This window comes from Diabrotica undecimpunctata, chromosome 9 (genome assembly GCF_040954645.1).
Source record: "Diabrotica undecimpunctata isolate CICGRU chromosome 9, icDiaUnde3, whole genome shotgun sequence".
Taxonomy (NCBI): domain Eukaryota; kingdom Metazoa; phylum Arthropoda; class Insecta; order Coleoptera; family Chrysomelidae; genus Diabrotica; species Diabrotica undecimpunctata.
This window is the reverse complement of record NC_092811.1, coordinates 35,139,748-35,155,958: the sequence shown is the minus strand read 5'-3', so window position 1 is coordinate 35,155,958 and position 16,211 is coordinate 35,139,748. Positions and strand designations below refer to the sequence as shown.

The following is a 16,211-nucleotide window of genomic DNA, read 5'->3' as shown; positions in this document are numbered from 1 at the left end:
CTTTCACCCATTCTAAGTAGCTATGTCATGGATGATGTTATCAGTGATTGTATCAACAGTTGCACTTTTTTCATTCCTTTTATTAAAAGATATGTAGATGATTAAGTTTTGGCACTTCCTACTTATTCCACTGGAATAAGCATGACCGTTCAACTGGGACCGGACTACCTCCTTCTAATTCTTTAAACTCCTGTTTTGAAATTAATAATTTCAAAATAATACTCATTATTTTGTCTAATTACTTATTTAGTTGTCAAAACAGATACATTATTACCTAAAGAAGTGAAAGTGGTTCAATTTAGAAATTATATAGTAAATAATAAATATTTGAAAACTGATGCACATATTCCTCCCGCGATTTGGGCTTCAAGTACTAATTTTATAAATCGCACTATTCATAGACGTAAATCCTTTCATTTTAATTTCATGAATGTTTTTATTCGCCACATCTCAACATTTTCCATTTCAGAATATTTATCATCAAACTGTAATTCTACGTTAACAGCCAATTTGTCAGTAAAAAAGTAAAAAAAAAACAAAAGAAAATACAAGACATAAAAAACCGAATTCGGCAATACTGTGACCTCAAAATATTTTGTTATACATACCTGTATGTACCTTTGCTAAGTTGTGAATTAATTATTTAATAAATAATATTACTCTGGTATACTCGTATTATTCTAATTACCCCATAACCGCACTGAATAGAAGACCTCCCGCTCGCTTTATTGTATAGACCCAAGACTTTTCAGTACAGGGGGTGGGTGTCCGGTTGTAAGTAGGTAAAAAGCCCAACTTTAGTACAAGATGACGTTTAGACTATTCTTCGTGAATAGATTTTGATTTTGTAAAGAAAGATATTTTTGAAATAGATATCGCACCGAATTTTACCGTTAGGATTTTCGAGGATGAGCCTTAAAAGAAAAGTTAGAGGACAAAAATTTTTTTTTGATCTTTGACCCCGAATAACTTTTGTTGCACACATGGGATCGATGGGGACTTTTAAAACTTTATTTGTTATGGTATACCCTAGCTCTCCACTTATATTTGGCTTTCCGGAAATTTTTGTTATCTGACTACTAGTTTTATGTCTAAATTGACCGGATTAAGATGGAGAAAGCTAAAAATAAAATAAAACATTCAAGGACGTATTAATTGTAATCACGTAAACAGACAAATACACTACTACAAACATATACCTACATACACAACCAATACATCCAGTACCTACATGACAGTTATCGCGAAAATAACATACTGAATTCTATATTACCTTAATATCTTCACTCTTCACTTTGGATGCTTCCAGAGTGATAATAAAATCAAGATCTTCAATTGGAGAAAGCTCTGATGAACTTAATTTATAAAGAATTCTGTCCTGAATTTCCTTTAGCTCATGTTTCATCGTTGCTATACTAACAACAATTTGACTTCTCTGTTCTTCCAAATCTGGACGTTCTTGCATAACTACTAAAGCCAACAGTTGGTCCTGCAAGCCACTAAAATGACAATAAAAGTTTTAGATAAATGATAAATTACTATGTTAAAATTGTTAAATTAAACGTTAAAATCGTTTAGAGAACTAGATTCCATAATAATAAATACGTATAAAAGCTTGTGATTTTATAAGTTTATGCCTGTTTTTTTTAATTTAAACTTTATTATTGTTGTTATAGCTGACTCAATGTAAAAGACAGCATATTATCGATTAAAATGTATATGTATTCCTATGCAAATGTGAACGGATATTATTTTGATTTTCTTATTAGTAAAAAACGTCTTTGATCTGCACCACGTACAATTAGTAGACAAGTTACATTTATGCGTCACCCTCCTCAATTTTTTGTCATGCTGTAGTTTGCAGATATTTACATGCATCGATTTAAGTAATTGTTGTGTTGTACGATAGGAGCGCTATTTTGAAATGTACTCTACTGTATCAACAATCATCAATTCGGCGCCAAAATAAAAAGCATTTTGAAATTAAGTACGAAAAATTTGTATTTTCGATCTGAAAATATGGTTTATGAAAATTATAGTACATTTAAGAATTACCGTAAAGGCATGATAGTGTTGTTCTGAAGCGATTTTCTATTTTAGTTTTTAAATAAACTTCTTTTAAAGTAAAATTGTAACTTATTCACAATGAAAATAGTAAATTCCAAGATAGTACATAGTAAAAAGGTATAATTATAGTACGTCTAATATAATTATTATAATATGGTTGCTAACGTTGGTGAAAAAACATTATCAAAATGTTTCTCGACATGACAAAAACTTTGCAGATCTGATAACAGATGGCGCTAGTTAAATATAATAATATAATTAATATATTAATGGACAGCTGGAGTGTGACGTCACAACTGTCATATTGGTATTATTACTTTCCAAACAAAAGTTGAAATGCCCAATCTCACGACTTTTTAATTTCTATAAAGTTAACATTTTGCTTCCTCTGCTGCTTTTTCTTTTAAATATAGTATTTTTACGATAATACCATCATAATTCAGTGTTCTATTTCTATGAAATATAGTTTAAAAGTTTAAGTTAAAGAAATTCTAACCTTACTTTATTGATACATGCATTTTATTGCTATTTTTATAAAATAACATGCTTTATTCTTTACACAAACTTGTAAAATTGTTGTAGTAACTATTAGAATACTTAGATATTGTAAAAAGCGGAAAGATTCTGTTAAAAAAAATGAAAAAATATCGAAAAATACAAATTATCCACACTAAACAAGGTTTATTTGGAAAGTGGAACTGACATATGTCAATAAAATCTACGTCATCACTACGGTCCATTTTAAAGAGTTGATCTATGGTATCTAAATTTATTTCACATAATTTTTTGCTTTATATTAAGTTGCATACAAAATTTAGTTGAAATCGGTTGTATAGTTTCCAATATTAAAATTTTTTTAAAATTTTTTTAAATTACAGGGTTAATAATATAAGATTCCAGTCTCATACTACTAATATAAAAGTATATTTATGACCGAAAATGTCGTCATTGTTCCAATTCAAATAACGCCATTCTTAGCGTTTTCATTCAATTTCCAGGAATGGATTTTTCCATGACATTTGCAGGAATAAAAAAATATGCAAAACTAATATTGGAAGAAGGCATTTTCTATTTGTTAAATAAATAAATTACATCATTCACAAAAACAATATTATCCAGAACAGTCAATATCAGCTTCAACATGCCTCAATCACAGTGCTTTTATTTTTTTTATTACCGTATAAATAATTTGTTTTAAAAATGCTATTTCGACTGCTCCGCAGCCTCCAGTTCCTGCTCGACGATCTTGCGGTATTCGTCGAAATCTCCCTCTACGCTTTTGACTGATCCATTTCCGCACACATAAAATTCGCTGCAGACCATTCTTATGAGACGTTCGTCGTGAGATACTAAAATTACACCTCCGGTATACTTCTTTAAGGCTTTGCCTAAGGCTTCTATCGTTTCTATGTCCAGATGATTCGTAGGTTTGTCGAGAACTAGGAAGTTAGGTCGGCCCATGCACATCGTAGCGAATGTGAATGAATTTTAAATATTACGTATTTAAAAAAAAATTAAGGATAATGGAGTGAAATATTGCACCACATAATATAAATCTTTCATAATGCTTGTTAATCTAGTAGTTATCTTGTCTTCAGTACTATGTTTACCTATTACTCTACTACAAATGTTCCTGTATTAGTCCATATTATTATATATAGAGAACATAACTATTGCTACAATAATAATTCCTAAAGTATTGAAATTTTAAGCGGGTATAGTCCTTTTCCATCATATTGATAGCACATTATGTATGCAAATCCTCAACAGGTCAAAAAACCATAGACGTAACCCTATACTTGTTTTGAAATAAATAAAAAAAATTAATATTTTAAGATACCGTTAACAATTCATTATCTTTTAAAAAATCTTCTGTAAAATAAGTGTCCACTAATCTCACTATACTTTTTTTGTGCGTAAAAAACGTCGGTATATATGCCACACGATTATTGTTACTTATACACGGGCGATTAACGAGAGAATTCAATGTTTCACGAAATAAATTAATGTAAACAGTAATTTAAAGGTGATTATTGTTTTCTATACAAGTTATCGCATGACACAAAACAAAAATACCTTCTTTGAACGATTACCTCGAATTACTGATAAGGCTTCACTAATGATAGTTTAAGTAGTTTTTATGCCACATTACAGCTTATGCCAATAATATAAATTAGAAATTGTTTGCATCTTTCACTTAGTTCGTAGATGTACATTGTTCATGTCTTACCTACCTACGTTTTTGGTGTCGATATTTTGTTATTTGCATTTAAAAATGACGTCGACAACAGGTTTTATCCCGGTTAAGTGTAGTTTTAAAGGTGCCTTCAGTCTAAGAGAGAAAAATATAATATTAAATGTACACGATGCACTTGTACATCAACGCCCTTTAAGTAATGTTCGTGAAATCGTTAACATGTGTTCAAATATGACAGGGGTTGGAGAAGCAACAATTTATAGATTCCTAAAAGAAAGAAAAGGAGGAACTGTTTCATCTCCCAAAAAGAGTGGAGTAAACCCTTGGAAATTGAAGAAATACATAAAAACATGATAAGACGCAGCGTCCACTCATTTTTTTTTAACAAAGAATTTCCAACATTGGAAAAAATCCAAACATTAATTAGAGAAAACGAAGAGTTACCAATCATAAGCAACAAGAAATTATGGAGACTATTGAGAGAGATGGGATTTCGTTGGCAAAAGTCATACTGTACCATATTATCTATGGGTTGATATAAATGTGAAAAGTTCCCGTCAGGCATTCATCTAAAGTGTATCTACTGGAATAAACAATATTCTCGTTGGAAAAGGACGCAGACTCATAATAACCCATATTGGAAACGAATACGGTTTTGTCAATGGTGGATTATTAAGTTTTGCGTCAAAATCAACCAAAGATTACCACGAGGAAATGACTGCTGACGTTTTTGACGAATATTTTGAGCAAATGTTGGATTTAATTCTAAAAAATTCTGTCATAGTCATGGATAATGCTAGTTACCATTCAACACTAGCAGAAAAATTGCCAACAACGGCATGGAAAAAAGAAGAGATAATCGAATGGTTGGATAAACACGCAATTGAGTACAAGGAGAATTCGACAAAAAAGGAATTATTACCTATTTTAAGGCAACATAAAGCAGCTTATAAAAAATATATAATTGATGAAATGGCATTAAACCGTGATGTAATTATTTTACGTTTACCCCCATACCACTGTGATCTGAATCCGATAGAAAATATATGGTCTCAAGTAAAGGGTGAAGTCGGACGCAACAACAAAACTTTTAAATTAGAAGACTTACAACAATTATTAGAACATTCCTTATCAAAAGTAACTCCAGAAAATTGGAAAAATGCTGTTAGTCATGCTCACAAGGAAGAAAATAAAATGTGGAATTTGCATAATATGACTGATGCAGTGCTGGAACCTGTAATAATTAACATTGGAGTTGAAGATTCCTTAGATTCTGAAGAAAGCAGTAAATCTGAAATGGAATTTGATTAAAATAATATTCATTTTTTTACAAATCGGCCCCTGTTACGGCCACAAATTATTTTATATATAACCAATAAAATAAACATCTAACATTTCTTGCAAATTCATTAGTACCTGTTAATCTCCATCACTCCGACACTGGCAACTTTATTTAGGGATTAGTAACCCTCAAAACTATTGTATTCTATTCTGCTTCAACCTTTATACCTGGTGGTCATACTCAATTTAAAATTGTTTTCCTATATACTTCTGTAAACTTGTTGACAAATATCTATTTTTCATTGAGTCACCCGTATCAACCGTTTAGGGATTTGCATACATAATGTGCTATCAATATGATGGAAATGGACTATAGCGGGTGGATACTTCTCATCGATCCCAGCATCGGATAGATCTATTTCAGGACTAGCACTCATTTCCCCAGCCTCCTATCCCCGAAGAAACCATGTCCAAAGCCAAAGCGTTACCATATCCATAGATATGCTGGAGGATTTTACACTCAAAGCATCTTAAACGTTCTTCATCGCTCTTTGTCATCGTTCATGTTTCCGACGCGTAGGTGAGGATGGGCTTGATAAGAGTTCTGTATATCACTAGTTTCGTTCTTTTTGTAACTAGGCTTGTTGTTAAAAATTTTTTTAATCCATAATTAGGAAGATACCACTAGAAAATTGTTAACGAAACACAGTACGTAAATTTTCAAACCATATAATGAGGAACTGAAGTTCAGATTCCAAATAATTTTAATATAGATTTATTATTTTAATTTAGTAAGATCCTTGCTTGCTGCGCAGAGATTTTTTATTAGGTTCCAATTTGGTTATGTCCAACCAATTTTTTTTAAAGGTTAATAATTTATAGCACTGAATCCGTATTCAGCTAAATGTAAAGATGGAAATGGTAACAATAGTCTTCTTGCAAATTTGGTGCATTTGGGTATTTGATTTCCGTTTCTCCTCAAAGACATACCATCGTTCCTTTTTTATTAAATTTTAAATAAGGTTTTACTGAATCATCATTTTGCAATTCTGTGAGTTCTTCTTGATACTGTATATTTGATATATCCGACAAATCAACTAAAATTGGCTCCGGCTGTAGTATCTATCTTGAAAAATCAAAAACAAAACAAACAACAACAAACTACCGTCGTATACTATAGCCCACTCTGGTTATGCAAAAATCATCGATTTCACGGTGAAATTTTTCGCAGATATCTGAAGTTTTTAAGACATAGGTGGGGATTACTAGATGACGAATAGATAAAAAAGGACTCGTATTTTTACCTTGCATTTTTTTTTAAACAATAATTTATGGTCACAATTTGATTTTTTGTCTAAGTTTTTTCCCTTATATTTTACATAAACAACATTAATATCAAAAATATCCTTATTTCCACGTTTTTTAAATTAAAATTGATAAGTATTTACGGAGATATTTGCAAAAAAGCAGTTTTTTTGCACTAATTTATAAGGTTTATAAATTTTTTATTAACTAAATAAAATTTTATTGATACATTTGAACATCGAGGAATGTACCCAATACAACTATTGGATAGCTGGTAAAAAAACTCACATTAAAAAAAACCTTCTATGACCAATACAAACGAAGTTAGGGACTATTTTTAGAAAAATCATATCTCGATTGTTTATAAACATTAAGAAGTAAAATTTGCACAAATTTTGAATAAAAATCTAAGCTTTATACTGAAACTTATAGCTATAAAATTCATCCAATTTTTTGAAACTTACAGCCCTTCGAAACGAAGGTACTTTCGAAAGATCGACATAGGAAAGTGGAGGGAATAACTGTTTCAGCTCCGTTTTTTTTTCGAGATCGGAACTTCAAATTGAAACACGTAGGAAAAATTTACATTATCTTGGCTTCCATTGCAGCTAGAAGCCTCTTTTTTTAATCTTGGGTAGCTCGTCAAAATATGTATAACTACATAGTTTTCACTGGTCCGGAAATATGGGAACCCTCGGAAAAATTTGTCCAATGTGGGGGAAAATTTTGCACAAATTTAAAAGACCGTAATTCCTCGATGTTCGAATGTATTAATAACATTTTATTTTGTTAATAAAAAAATTAATAAAATGTATAATTTAGTGCAAAAAAACTGTTTTTTTTTGCAAGTATCTCCGTAAATTATTTATCAATTTTAATTAAAAAAACTCGAAAATGTATGTATGTTATATAAAATATAAGGGAAAAAACTTGGAGACAAAAAATTAAATTGTGACCATAAATTGTTAAAAAAAGGTAAAGTCAAGGTAAAAATACGAGTACTTTTTCATCTATTCGTCATCTAATATCCCCCACCTATGTCTAAAAAGCTTCAGATACCTGCGAAAAATTTTTCGACCTTTTTTTTAACCAGACTGGGCTACTAACTTATCAATAACTAACTAAGGATTATCTATTAAAATAAATTAACATTGTTATGTACAATTTCCATTATTATAGTTTTTGTTTCTGTATTGTGGTTTCAGATTGTCCAATACGGATTACTTTTGTTAGGACTTGGGCAACAAATACGTGTAGCTCAAAAAATGTTGGAGATGTTTGGGGCATACAAAATGAACGAGGCCGCGTTGCTCAGAATCGGCAGAGATGTGGCAGTGGTTCTTTGGATCATTCTTACTTGTTCAGAAAAAAAAGAAAAATTGAAAGGAAGACAAATTAGGGATATAATCGCTACTAGAGCTAAACCAGATATATGGGATAAGCAACAGGAAGAAAGAGGTTAACAAAAATTTCCCAAAAAGGAGAACGTCACTTTGTTTTTTTTTGTGAGCAACAAAGAAACACCAAAACCTAAATACCTATATAAAAAAATAATATAAACTATAAACAAAATTTAAAACACACAGTATGGTGGAGATATCTAGATGATGTATCCTCAATATGGCCTCATGGATCAGAGTTGTTGGACACATTCCTAAATAATATAAACGATAAAGAAGAGACAATAACATTTATCGTGGAAAAGGAATATAATAACACACTACCTTTCCTAGATGTTTTAATCTCCAAGATTATTACTGGATATTAGACTCAGTTGCATAGAAAACCAACACATACCTAAATTACAAATCAAATCACAATATCAATATTAAAAAGGGAATCATTAAATCCTAATACGATAGAGCTAAAATTACTTGTTTTAACGAAAATTCGTTAAACATTCGTTAAAAAAATAATAACAGAAGAGAGGCTGGAAAATTTTACCAGGAAATCAAGCAATGCACCCAAGGATACATAACAAGATCAACAGTTTGCAAGGACATAAATGGGGCAATTATCAGCGAGAAAGAGGAAATAATGAAAAGGTGGAAGGAGCATTTTCAAGAGCTGTTAAACCCAGAAAAAGAACAAAACGAAGATGAAGAGATAATTCACCACACAGCAGAACAACTAGTTGAGCAACCAACATTGGAAGAAACGATAAACGTCATAAAACATCTAAAAAATAACAAAGCATAGATGGAATAACTGCAGAACTGATAAAGAATGGTGGACATGCGCTATGGAGGCGAATCCATAAACTAATCGACCGCATATGGACACTAGAAGTCATCCCAGAAGATTGGAAAGTGGGAATCATACTTCCTATGTACAAAGGGGGAGACAAACGACTCTGCAAAAATTATAGGGGCATAACAGTTTTAAATGTCATCTACAAGATATTATCAGGAATTATATATAGCCGCCTGGAATCGTTTTCGGAGGAGATTACTGGTGAATACCAATGTGGCTTCAGACCAAAGAGGTCAACTATAGACCAAATACATATGTTAAGAGGTATACATGAAAAATGTGTTGAATATAACATACCTATTTACAACTTGTATATCGATTTCAAACAGGCGTATGATGGAGTAGATCGACAAAAGATGTTAAAGCAACTATCTATGTTAGGGACCCCAATAAGTTGGTTAAGCTTATACGAATGACACTGGAGGGTTCCAAAGCTATGGTGAGAATAGATGGAGATATGACGCAGGCCTTTGATATTGAAAATGGAGTTAGACAAGGGGATACCTTATCAACAACACTTTTTAATCTAACTTTAGAAGCTGTTGTTAGAAAACTGGATATAAACGGCTGTATTAATACAAGATCTATGCAAATATGCGCATATGCGGATGATGGTGCCATAATAAGCCGCAACAAAAGGGTATTAAGCGAAAAAGTTATAGAACTGAAACGAGAAGCTGCTACGTTTGGTCTATATATAAATGAAAGCAAAACATAATATATGGAGTGCACAAAATCGAATGAACATGAGAATCTGAAGGTAGACAACCATACCTACAAATATGCCTCCACCTTTCCCTACCTAGGCTCAATAATAAATGACATCAAAAATATCAGTCAAGAAATACAAGCACGGTTTCTTAGCGGTAATAAGTGCTTTTATGCATACAAAGACTTAATGAAAAGTAAGTTACTGAATCGTGAGTCTAAGCTGAGAATCTACAAAACAGTAATTAGACCAGTGGTCACATATGGATGTGAAACGTGGACCCTCTCAACCACTGATGAAAATCAACTGAGAATATTTGAGCGCAAAATACTAAGGAAGATATTTGGACCAACCCAATGCAGCGATAGTTCGTGGAGAATTAAAATGAACCACGAGCTGGATGAACTAATGCAGAGCGCAGATATTGTCAGATTTGTAAAATCACAAAGACTAAACTGGCTTGGTCACCTAGAAAGAATGCCAGATAATCGAGCTGTAAAAGTAGTCCAGAGATGGAAGCCCCAAGGAAACAGAACAAGAGGAAGGCCCCGTAAAAGATGGATAGACGACGTAGAGAGAGATCTTAAAACCATGAACATCAGGCAGTGGCGAAGAAAAGTATCCGACAGGGCAGAATGGAAGAACATTGTCAAGCAGGCCAAGACTCACAAAGGGTTGTAGCGCCATTAGAAGAAGAAGAAGAACGAAAATTCGTTCTTAGAGGAGAAACATTTGTTAATATCTGTTTTATTAAAAAATTATCATTTATCGTTTATAAATAAATAACATAAAAAGAAAAACTTAAAAAGAGATCCTACAGCATACACAAGGAATAAGAGGAATAAGAATAATACGAATACATGAAAGGATTAACATTTAACAAAAATATTTAAAACAACAATCACATTAAGATCTATTTCATCTAAAACTAAACCTAATAATGAACACGAAAGAACAAAGAATTGTATTTATAAAATACTTTGTGAATGCGATTAGTTTAATTTAGGTGAAACATCAAGGTCATTAAATGTTAGAATTGAACTCATAAAAGTGAATAAGATTCGATAGATCTCAAAAATATAAACACGCATGGGAAAATGAACATAGTGTTCAATGGAGTGATTCAAGTATAGTCCTAAAAGAAACCTGTCGAAGTTGCTTCTACTGTAGACTTGCAGATCCTTTATATAGAATAATGGCTTTCCAAATATCAACCGAACCATGTTTCTTAGCAATCAAAAATCGAAAAAAACAAAGGTATGCTTTACCATACTTTGGCAAGCAAACGAAGAAGAAACTTTTACTTAACTATTACTGAACTAAACTGGAAATTGTTTGGTTTGTAAGGGCTTTAAGCCCCTATAAGGTGAAAGAATAAGTTTTGTCGGTATTTTACTGAATCTTCATTCCCACACATCCTCGCAATTTAACCGGCAAACATCTCTCTCCACTGCTCTCAATAATATTTTCAAAATTGACAAAACGACTTTCCACTTAAAATCCAATATTTAATCAACCGCTAATTAATCAGTTAGACGTAATCGGAAACTTCGATTTTAGTTATGTAAATTAACAATTGAACGCGTTTTATTTACCACAAAACTGTGCTGCACAATAATTAAAGTGCTGCTACTAGGAGTTATTGAGATGTTTATAAACAACTCAGTTCGAATATATAACTGCAACAATCAAAATTTGTTTACACAGGTCGAATTTTTAAAACGCAATATGTTTTAAGTGGATATTATGAACTGTATAGATTATTAAAATGTACAGGGTCGGATAAAAGTAAATATATTAAATCAATTCTAAATTAAATCAAGTTAAAGAATTTTAAAATTTTCTTAAAAGACAGAATTTTCGGATCGTTATAGTATAAGAACATAATTAGCCCAGTCTGAGTCTGGTTATACAAAAATCATCGATTTCACGGCAAAATGTTTCGCAGATATCTGAAGCTTTTAAGACATAGGTGGGGGTTACCAGATGACGAATAGATAACAAGATACTCCTATTTTTACCTTGCGTTTTTTTTAAACAATAATTTATCACAATATTTTCAATTACAATTGATAAATAATTTACGGAGATATTTGCAAAAAAGCAGTTTTTTTGCACTAATTTATAAATTTAATTAATTTTTTTATTAACAAAGTAAAATGTTATTAATACATTTCAGCATTGAGGAATTACCGTCCTTTAAATTTGTGCGAAATTTCCTCCCGATTGGTCAAATAGTTTAAAAGTTATTCAATTTGTTTATCTCTGGGACTAATTATTTAAACCATTGAACTTGCCCTATGAATGATGCTAGACACATTTAACAAATTTCATAGGATTCTTTGAGACTTATACTATCTCAGAAGTTAAATGAATATTGAGTTTTCATCGAAATTATTTACAAAATAAACGTTTGAAAAAGGGGTATATTTTTTACTTATAAACAATTGTAATAACTTCTATATTCTTCAAGCTACAGACTTGTACGTACAACCATTAGATAGCTAGTAAAAAAACTCACATTTAACAAAAAAAATAAACCTATGAACAATAGGAACGAAGTTAGCGACAATTTTTTTTGTTAATTATTTTGTTAATTATATCTCCATTGTTAATTATATCTCCATTGAACAATTAAGAAGTAAAATTTGCACAAATTTTGAATGCAAATCTAAACTTTATATTGAATTTTATAGCTATAAAATTCATCCAATTTTTCGAAACTTAAAACCTTTCAAAACGAAGTTACTTTCGAAAGATCGACATAGGAAAGTGGAGGGGAAACTGTTTTAGCCCTCGCTGCAAAATTTAATATTATGGTTACGGATTTATCATTTAAAAGCTTCAACAGTTCTGTAGGAATTTCATCAGGTCTATTTGCTTTTCCATTTTTAGTGTTTCTTATTGCGTATTCTACTTCTTCTTTCAATATGTCTGGCCCAGTTGCATTGATTATCTGAGTTAAGTTGTTTCTATCGTCTTCAAATAATTCATTCAGGTATTCTGTCCATCTTTTTATTTTATTCTCTAGATCTACAATAAGATTTCCATCTTTGTCTTTAAGTTTACCTATTTGGCATTTCTTTATGCTTCCTGTTATCTCTTTTACTTTTTTGTGCATATTGAACGCATCGTACTTTTTCTCATAGGTTTCCATTTCTTCACATTGTTCTTTAATCCACTCCTCTTTGGCTTCTTTTATTCTCTTTTTTATGTGTTTATTTATTTCTTTGTATTTGTCTGGGTAATTCTTCATCTTTCTTCTTTGTTCCATCAAGTCTAGTATATCTTGTGTCATCCACCTCTTATTCTTTGTTGTTGTTTTTGTAAGATGTTTCTTTCCTGCTGTTTGTATAGCTGTATTTATGTACTTTAATTTTTGGTTAACGTTGTTTGTATCGTTAATTTGTAGCTGCACTGAACGGAGGTTTTCATTTATTTCTTCTCCTGTTTCTTGTCGTATATTTTTGTTTCTAAGTTTATTTAAATCTAGTGCCTTTCTGTGTGGTCTTCTAATCTTTTTTGGTCTCGCCTCTATCACAGTAATTACTGGGTTATGATCTGAGCCTATATCAGCTCCTGGGTACGTCTTAGTACATTTAACAGCTTTATGATACCTCCTTGCTATCATAATGTAGTCTATCTGATTTCTCACTATTTTTTCTTTGGTATGTTGTGGAGATGTACATGTATATAACCGTCGAGGAGGTAATTTGAAAAAGGTATTTGTTATTACGAAGTCTTCACTTTGGCAAAATTGAATCAATCAATCTCCTCTGTCATTTCTGTTTCCAAGCCCATATTTTCCTACTTGTTCTCCTACCTTACCTTGACCCACCTTGGCATTAAGATCGCCCATTAATATGTTAATGTATGGAAAGACTGACTTAATAAGTGAAGACAAACAACCTGCAACAAAAAGGTTCAGACCTGACAGTGAAGTCGAATAAATGATCCAAATTTTAACTTTTAAACCAATAAGATAGTAAGGCAGATTAGATTAATATTGTATATCATATTTGTAAGAAAAATAGAATAAAAATCAATATTGTTAATTATAAAAATACAAACAATTATAATTAATATAAGGAATATAATAATATAATGTGTAAAAAATTACTTGAAATTTAATTTATAAAATATATAAGTATTATTACATCATTGATATAAAATGAAAAAACATATGTTGATTTTCCGGGATTTTCCGAGATTTATGGGGGGTGAAAATTATGTCATCATTATTAATACTCCGACAGACTATTCGAGCAAATTAAAAAAAAGTAAGCATTTAGGGTGAATTTCAAATGGACTCAATTTTTCCGAGTTTTCCCATATTTTCCGGCCAGTGAAAACTATGTAGTTATTTATATTTCGACGAGCTACCCCAGAATAAAAAAAAGAGGCTTGCAGCTGCAAAGGAAGGCGAGATAATGTAAATTTTTCCTACGTGTTGCAATTTGAAGTTCCGATGCCGAAAAAAAAACGGAGCTGAAACAGATATCCTCTCCACTTTCCTATGTCGATCTTTCGAAAGTACCGTCGTTTCGAAAAATTAGATAAATTTTATAGCTATAAGTTTCAATATAAAGTTTAGATTTTCATTCAAAATTTGTGCAAATTTTACTTCTTAATGTTTATAAACAATGGAGATATGATTTTTTTAAAAATAGTCACTAACTTCGTTCCTATTGGTCATGGAAGGTTTTTTATTTTTTGATGTGAGCTTTTTTACCAGCTATCCAATGGTTGTACGTACAAGTCTGTAGCTTGAAAAATATAGAACTTATTACAATTGTTTATAAGTAAAAAACATACCCCTTTTTCAAACGTTTATTTTGTAAATAATTTCGATGAAAACTCAATATGCATTTAACCTCTGAGATAGTCTAAGTCTTAAAGAATCCTATGAAATTTGCTGAATGTGTCTAGCATCATGCATAGGGCAAGCTCAATAGTTTAAATAATTAGCCTCAGGGATAAACAAATTAAATAACTCATAAAATATTTGACTGATCGGGGGGAAATTTCGCACAAATCTAAAAGATGGTAATTCCTTGATGTTTGAATGTATTAATACCATTTTATTTTGTTAATAAAAAAATTAATAAAATTAATAAATTAGTGCAAAAAAACTCCTTTTTTGCAAATATTTCTGTAACTTATTAATCAATTTTAATTGAAAAAACGGGAAAATAAAGATATTCTTGACATAAAAAAATGACATAAATATTGTTTATTTAAAATATAAGGGAAAAAATTTATAGACAAAAAATCAAATTGTGACCATAAATTATTGCTTAAAAAAAAACGCAAGGTAAAACTAGGAGTATGTTTCATCTATTCATCATCTAGTATCCCCCACCTATGCCTTAAAAGCTTCAGATATCTGCGAAACATTTTTCCACCTTTTTTTTAACCAGACTGGGCTAAGTATGGAATTGAAACCAAGAGCAAAATAGAAAAAAAAACTAAAAATAAACTTACGTTGACACTACCGTAAAATTTACGAGCAGTACTTTAATAGATATTTCTGGAGTATAATGTGGATTTGGCAGTTTAGTCGTAATATACAATCTAAAATTGTCATCGTACGGTACTACAACGTCGCCCAATTTGATTACTAAAGTACCGCTTTGCATAAATACTTGGTGGAGTAGAACTGGATCTAAGGCAGGGTCTAGCTCTATGCCGACGTTTTCTATCAGTACTGCTTTTCCAAAACGAATAGATGATTCCATTGTTCTCATTAGATCTCTATCAGCAAGCTTGCATACGGAAAGTCCCATATTTTTACACTAAAACAAGTATTTTAATAAAGCTTTGATTTTCTCACTAATAATTTCGTCAAAATAAGTGACACGAAGATACTAATATATTAGATGTGCGCACTCTATCTTCCGCCAATATCACAATCACCACACAAGGCAAGCGAAATACAAAAGTAGAAGAAATGTTAAGCATAGAAAGCTTAGAAGAAGAAGGGACACAAAACGAGGCACGAGAAGACTATGTGAGAATTGGGAAAAGAGTAAACCGAGAAATAGATAACATCCAAAAATAACACTGGGAGAAATTTACCAAAGATCTGGAATACGACCTCTATGGATTCCAGAAAAAAGTGTGGAATGGACTGAGCATTTCACAAAATTATATGGAGAAGGAGAAGAAGAGAACAGAAAAAGAATCATTAACAAAACTCACGATAGAGTACTAATATCAGAAGAAGAGCTACAAGAACGAATAAAAAAATTAAAAAACAGAAAAGCACCTGGTTCTGATAAGATAAACAATCAACCGCTAAAATATGGAGGAACAACGCAACTACGCAAATGGCTTCTAAAATTATTCGTCGATATAATAAATACCGGAGTAGCACCAGCGGAATGGAAAGAAAGTCTC

General features: G+C 31.3%; 1 protein-coding gene across 2 annotated transcripts in view; it reads right to left on the bottom strand.

Moving 5' to 3' along the window:
- Window positions 1–16,211, bottom strand: part of LOC140449818 (dynein axonemal heavy chain 1-like) — a 1,063,244-nt gene that overhangs the window by 289,704 nt on the left and 757,329 nt on the right. For both annotated transcript variants that reach the window (XR_011951893.1, XM_072543176.1), the window contains exons 49-50: window positions 15,297–15,607; window positions 1,274–1,499 (exon numbers count right to left, since the gene is read on the bottom strand). Coding sequence is in view for 1 of the 2 variants with exons in the window: in XM_072543176.1 (XP_072399277.1) it covers window positions 1,274–1,499; window positions 15,297–15,607 (537 nt within the window). In the remaining variant the exon portion in view is untranslated. The remainder of the gene's footprint in view (window positions 1–1,273; window positions 1,500–15,296; window positions 15,608–16,211) is intronic.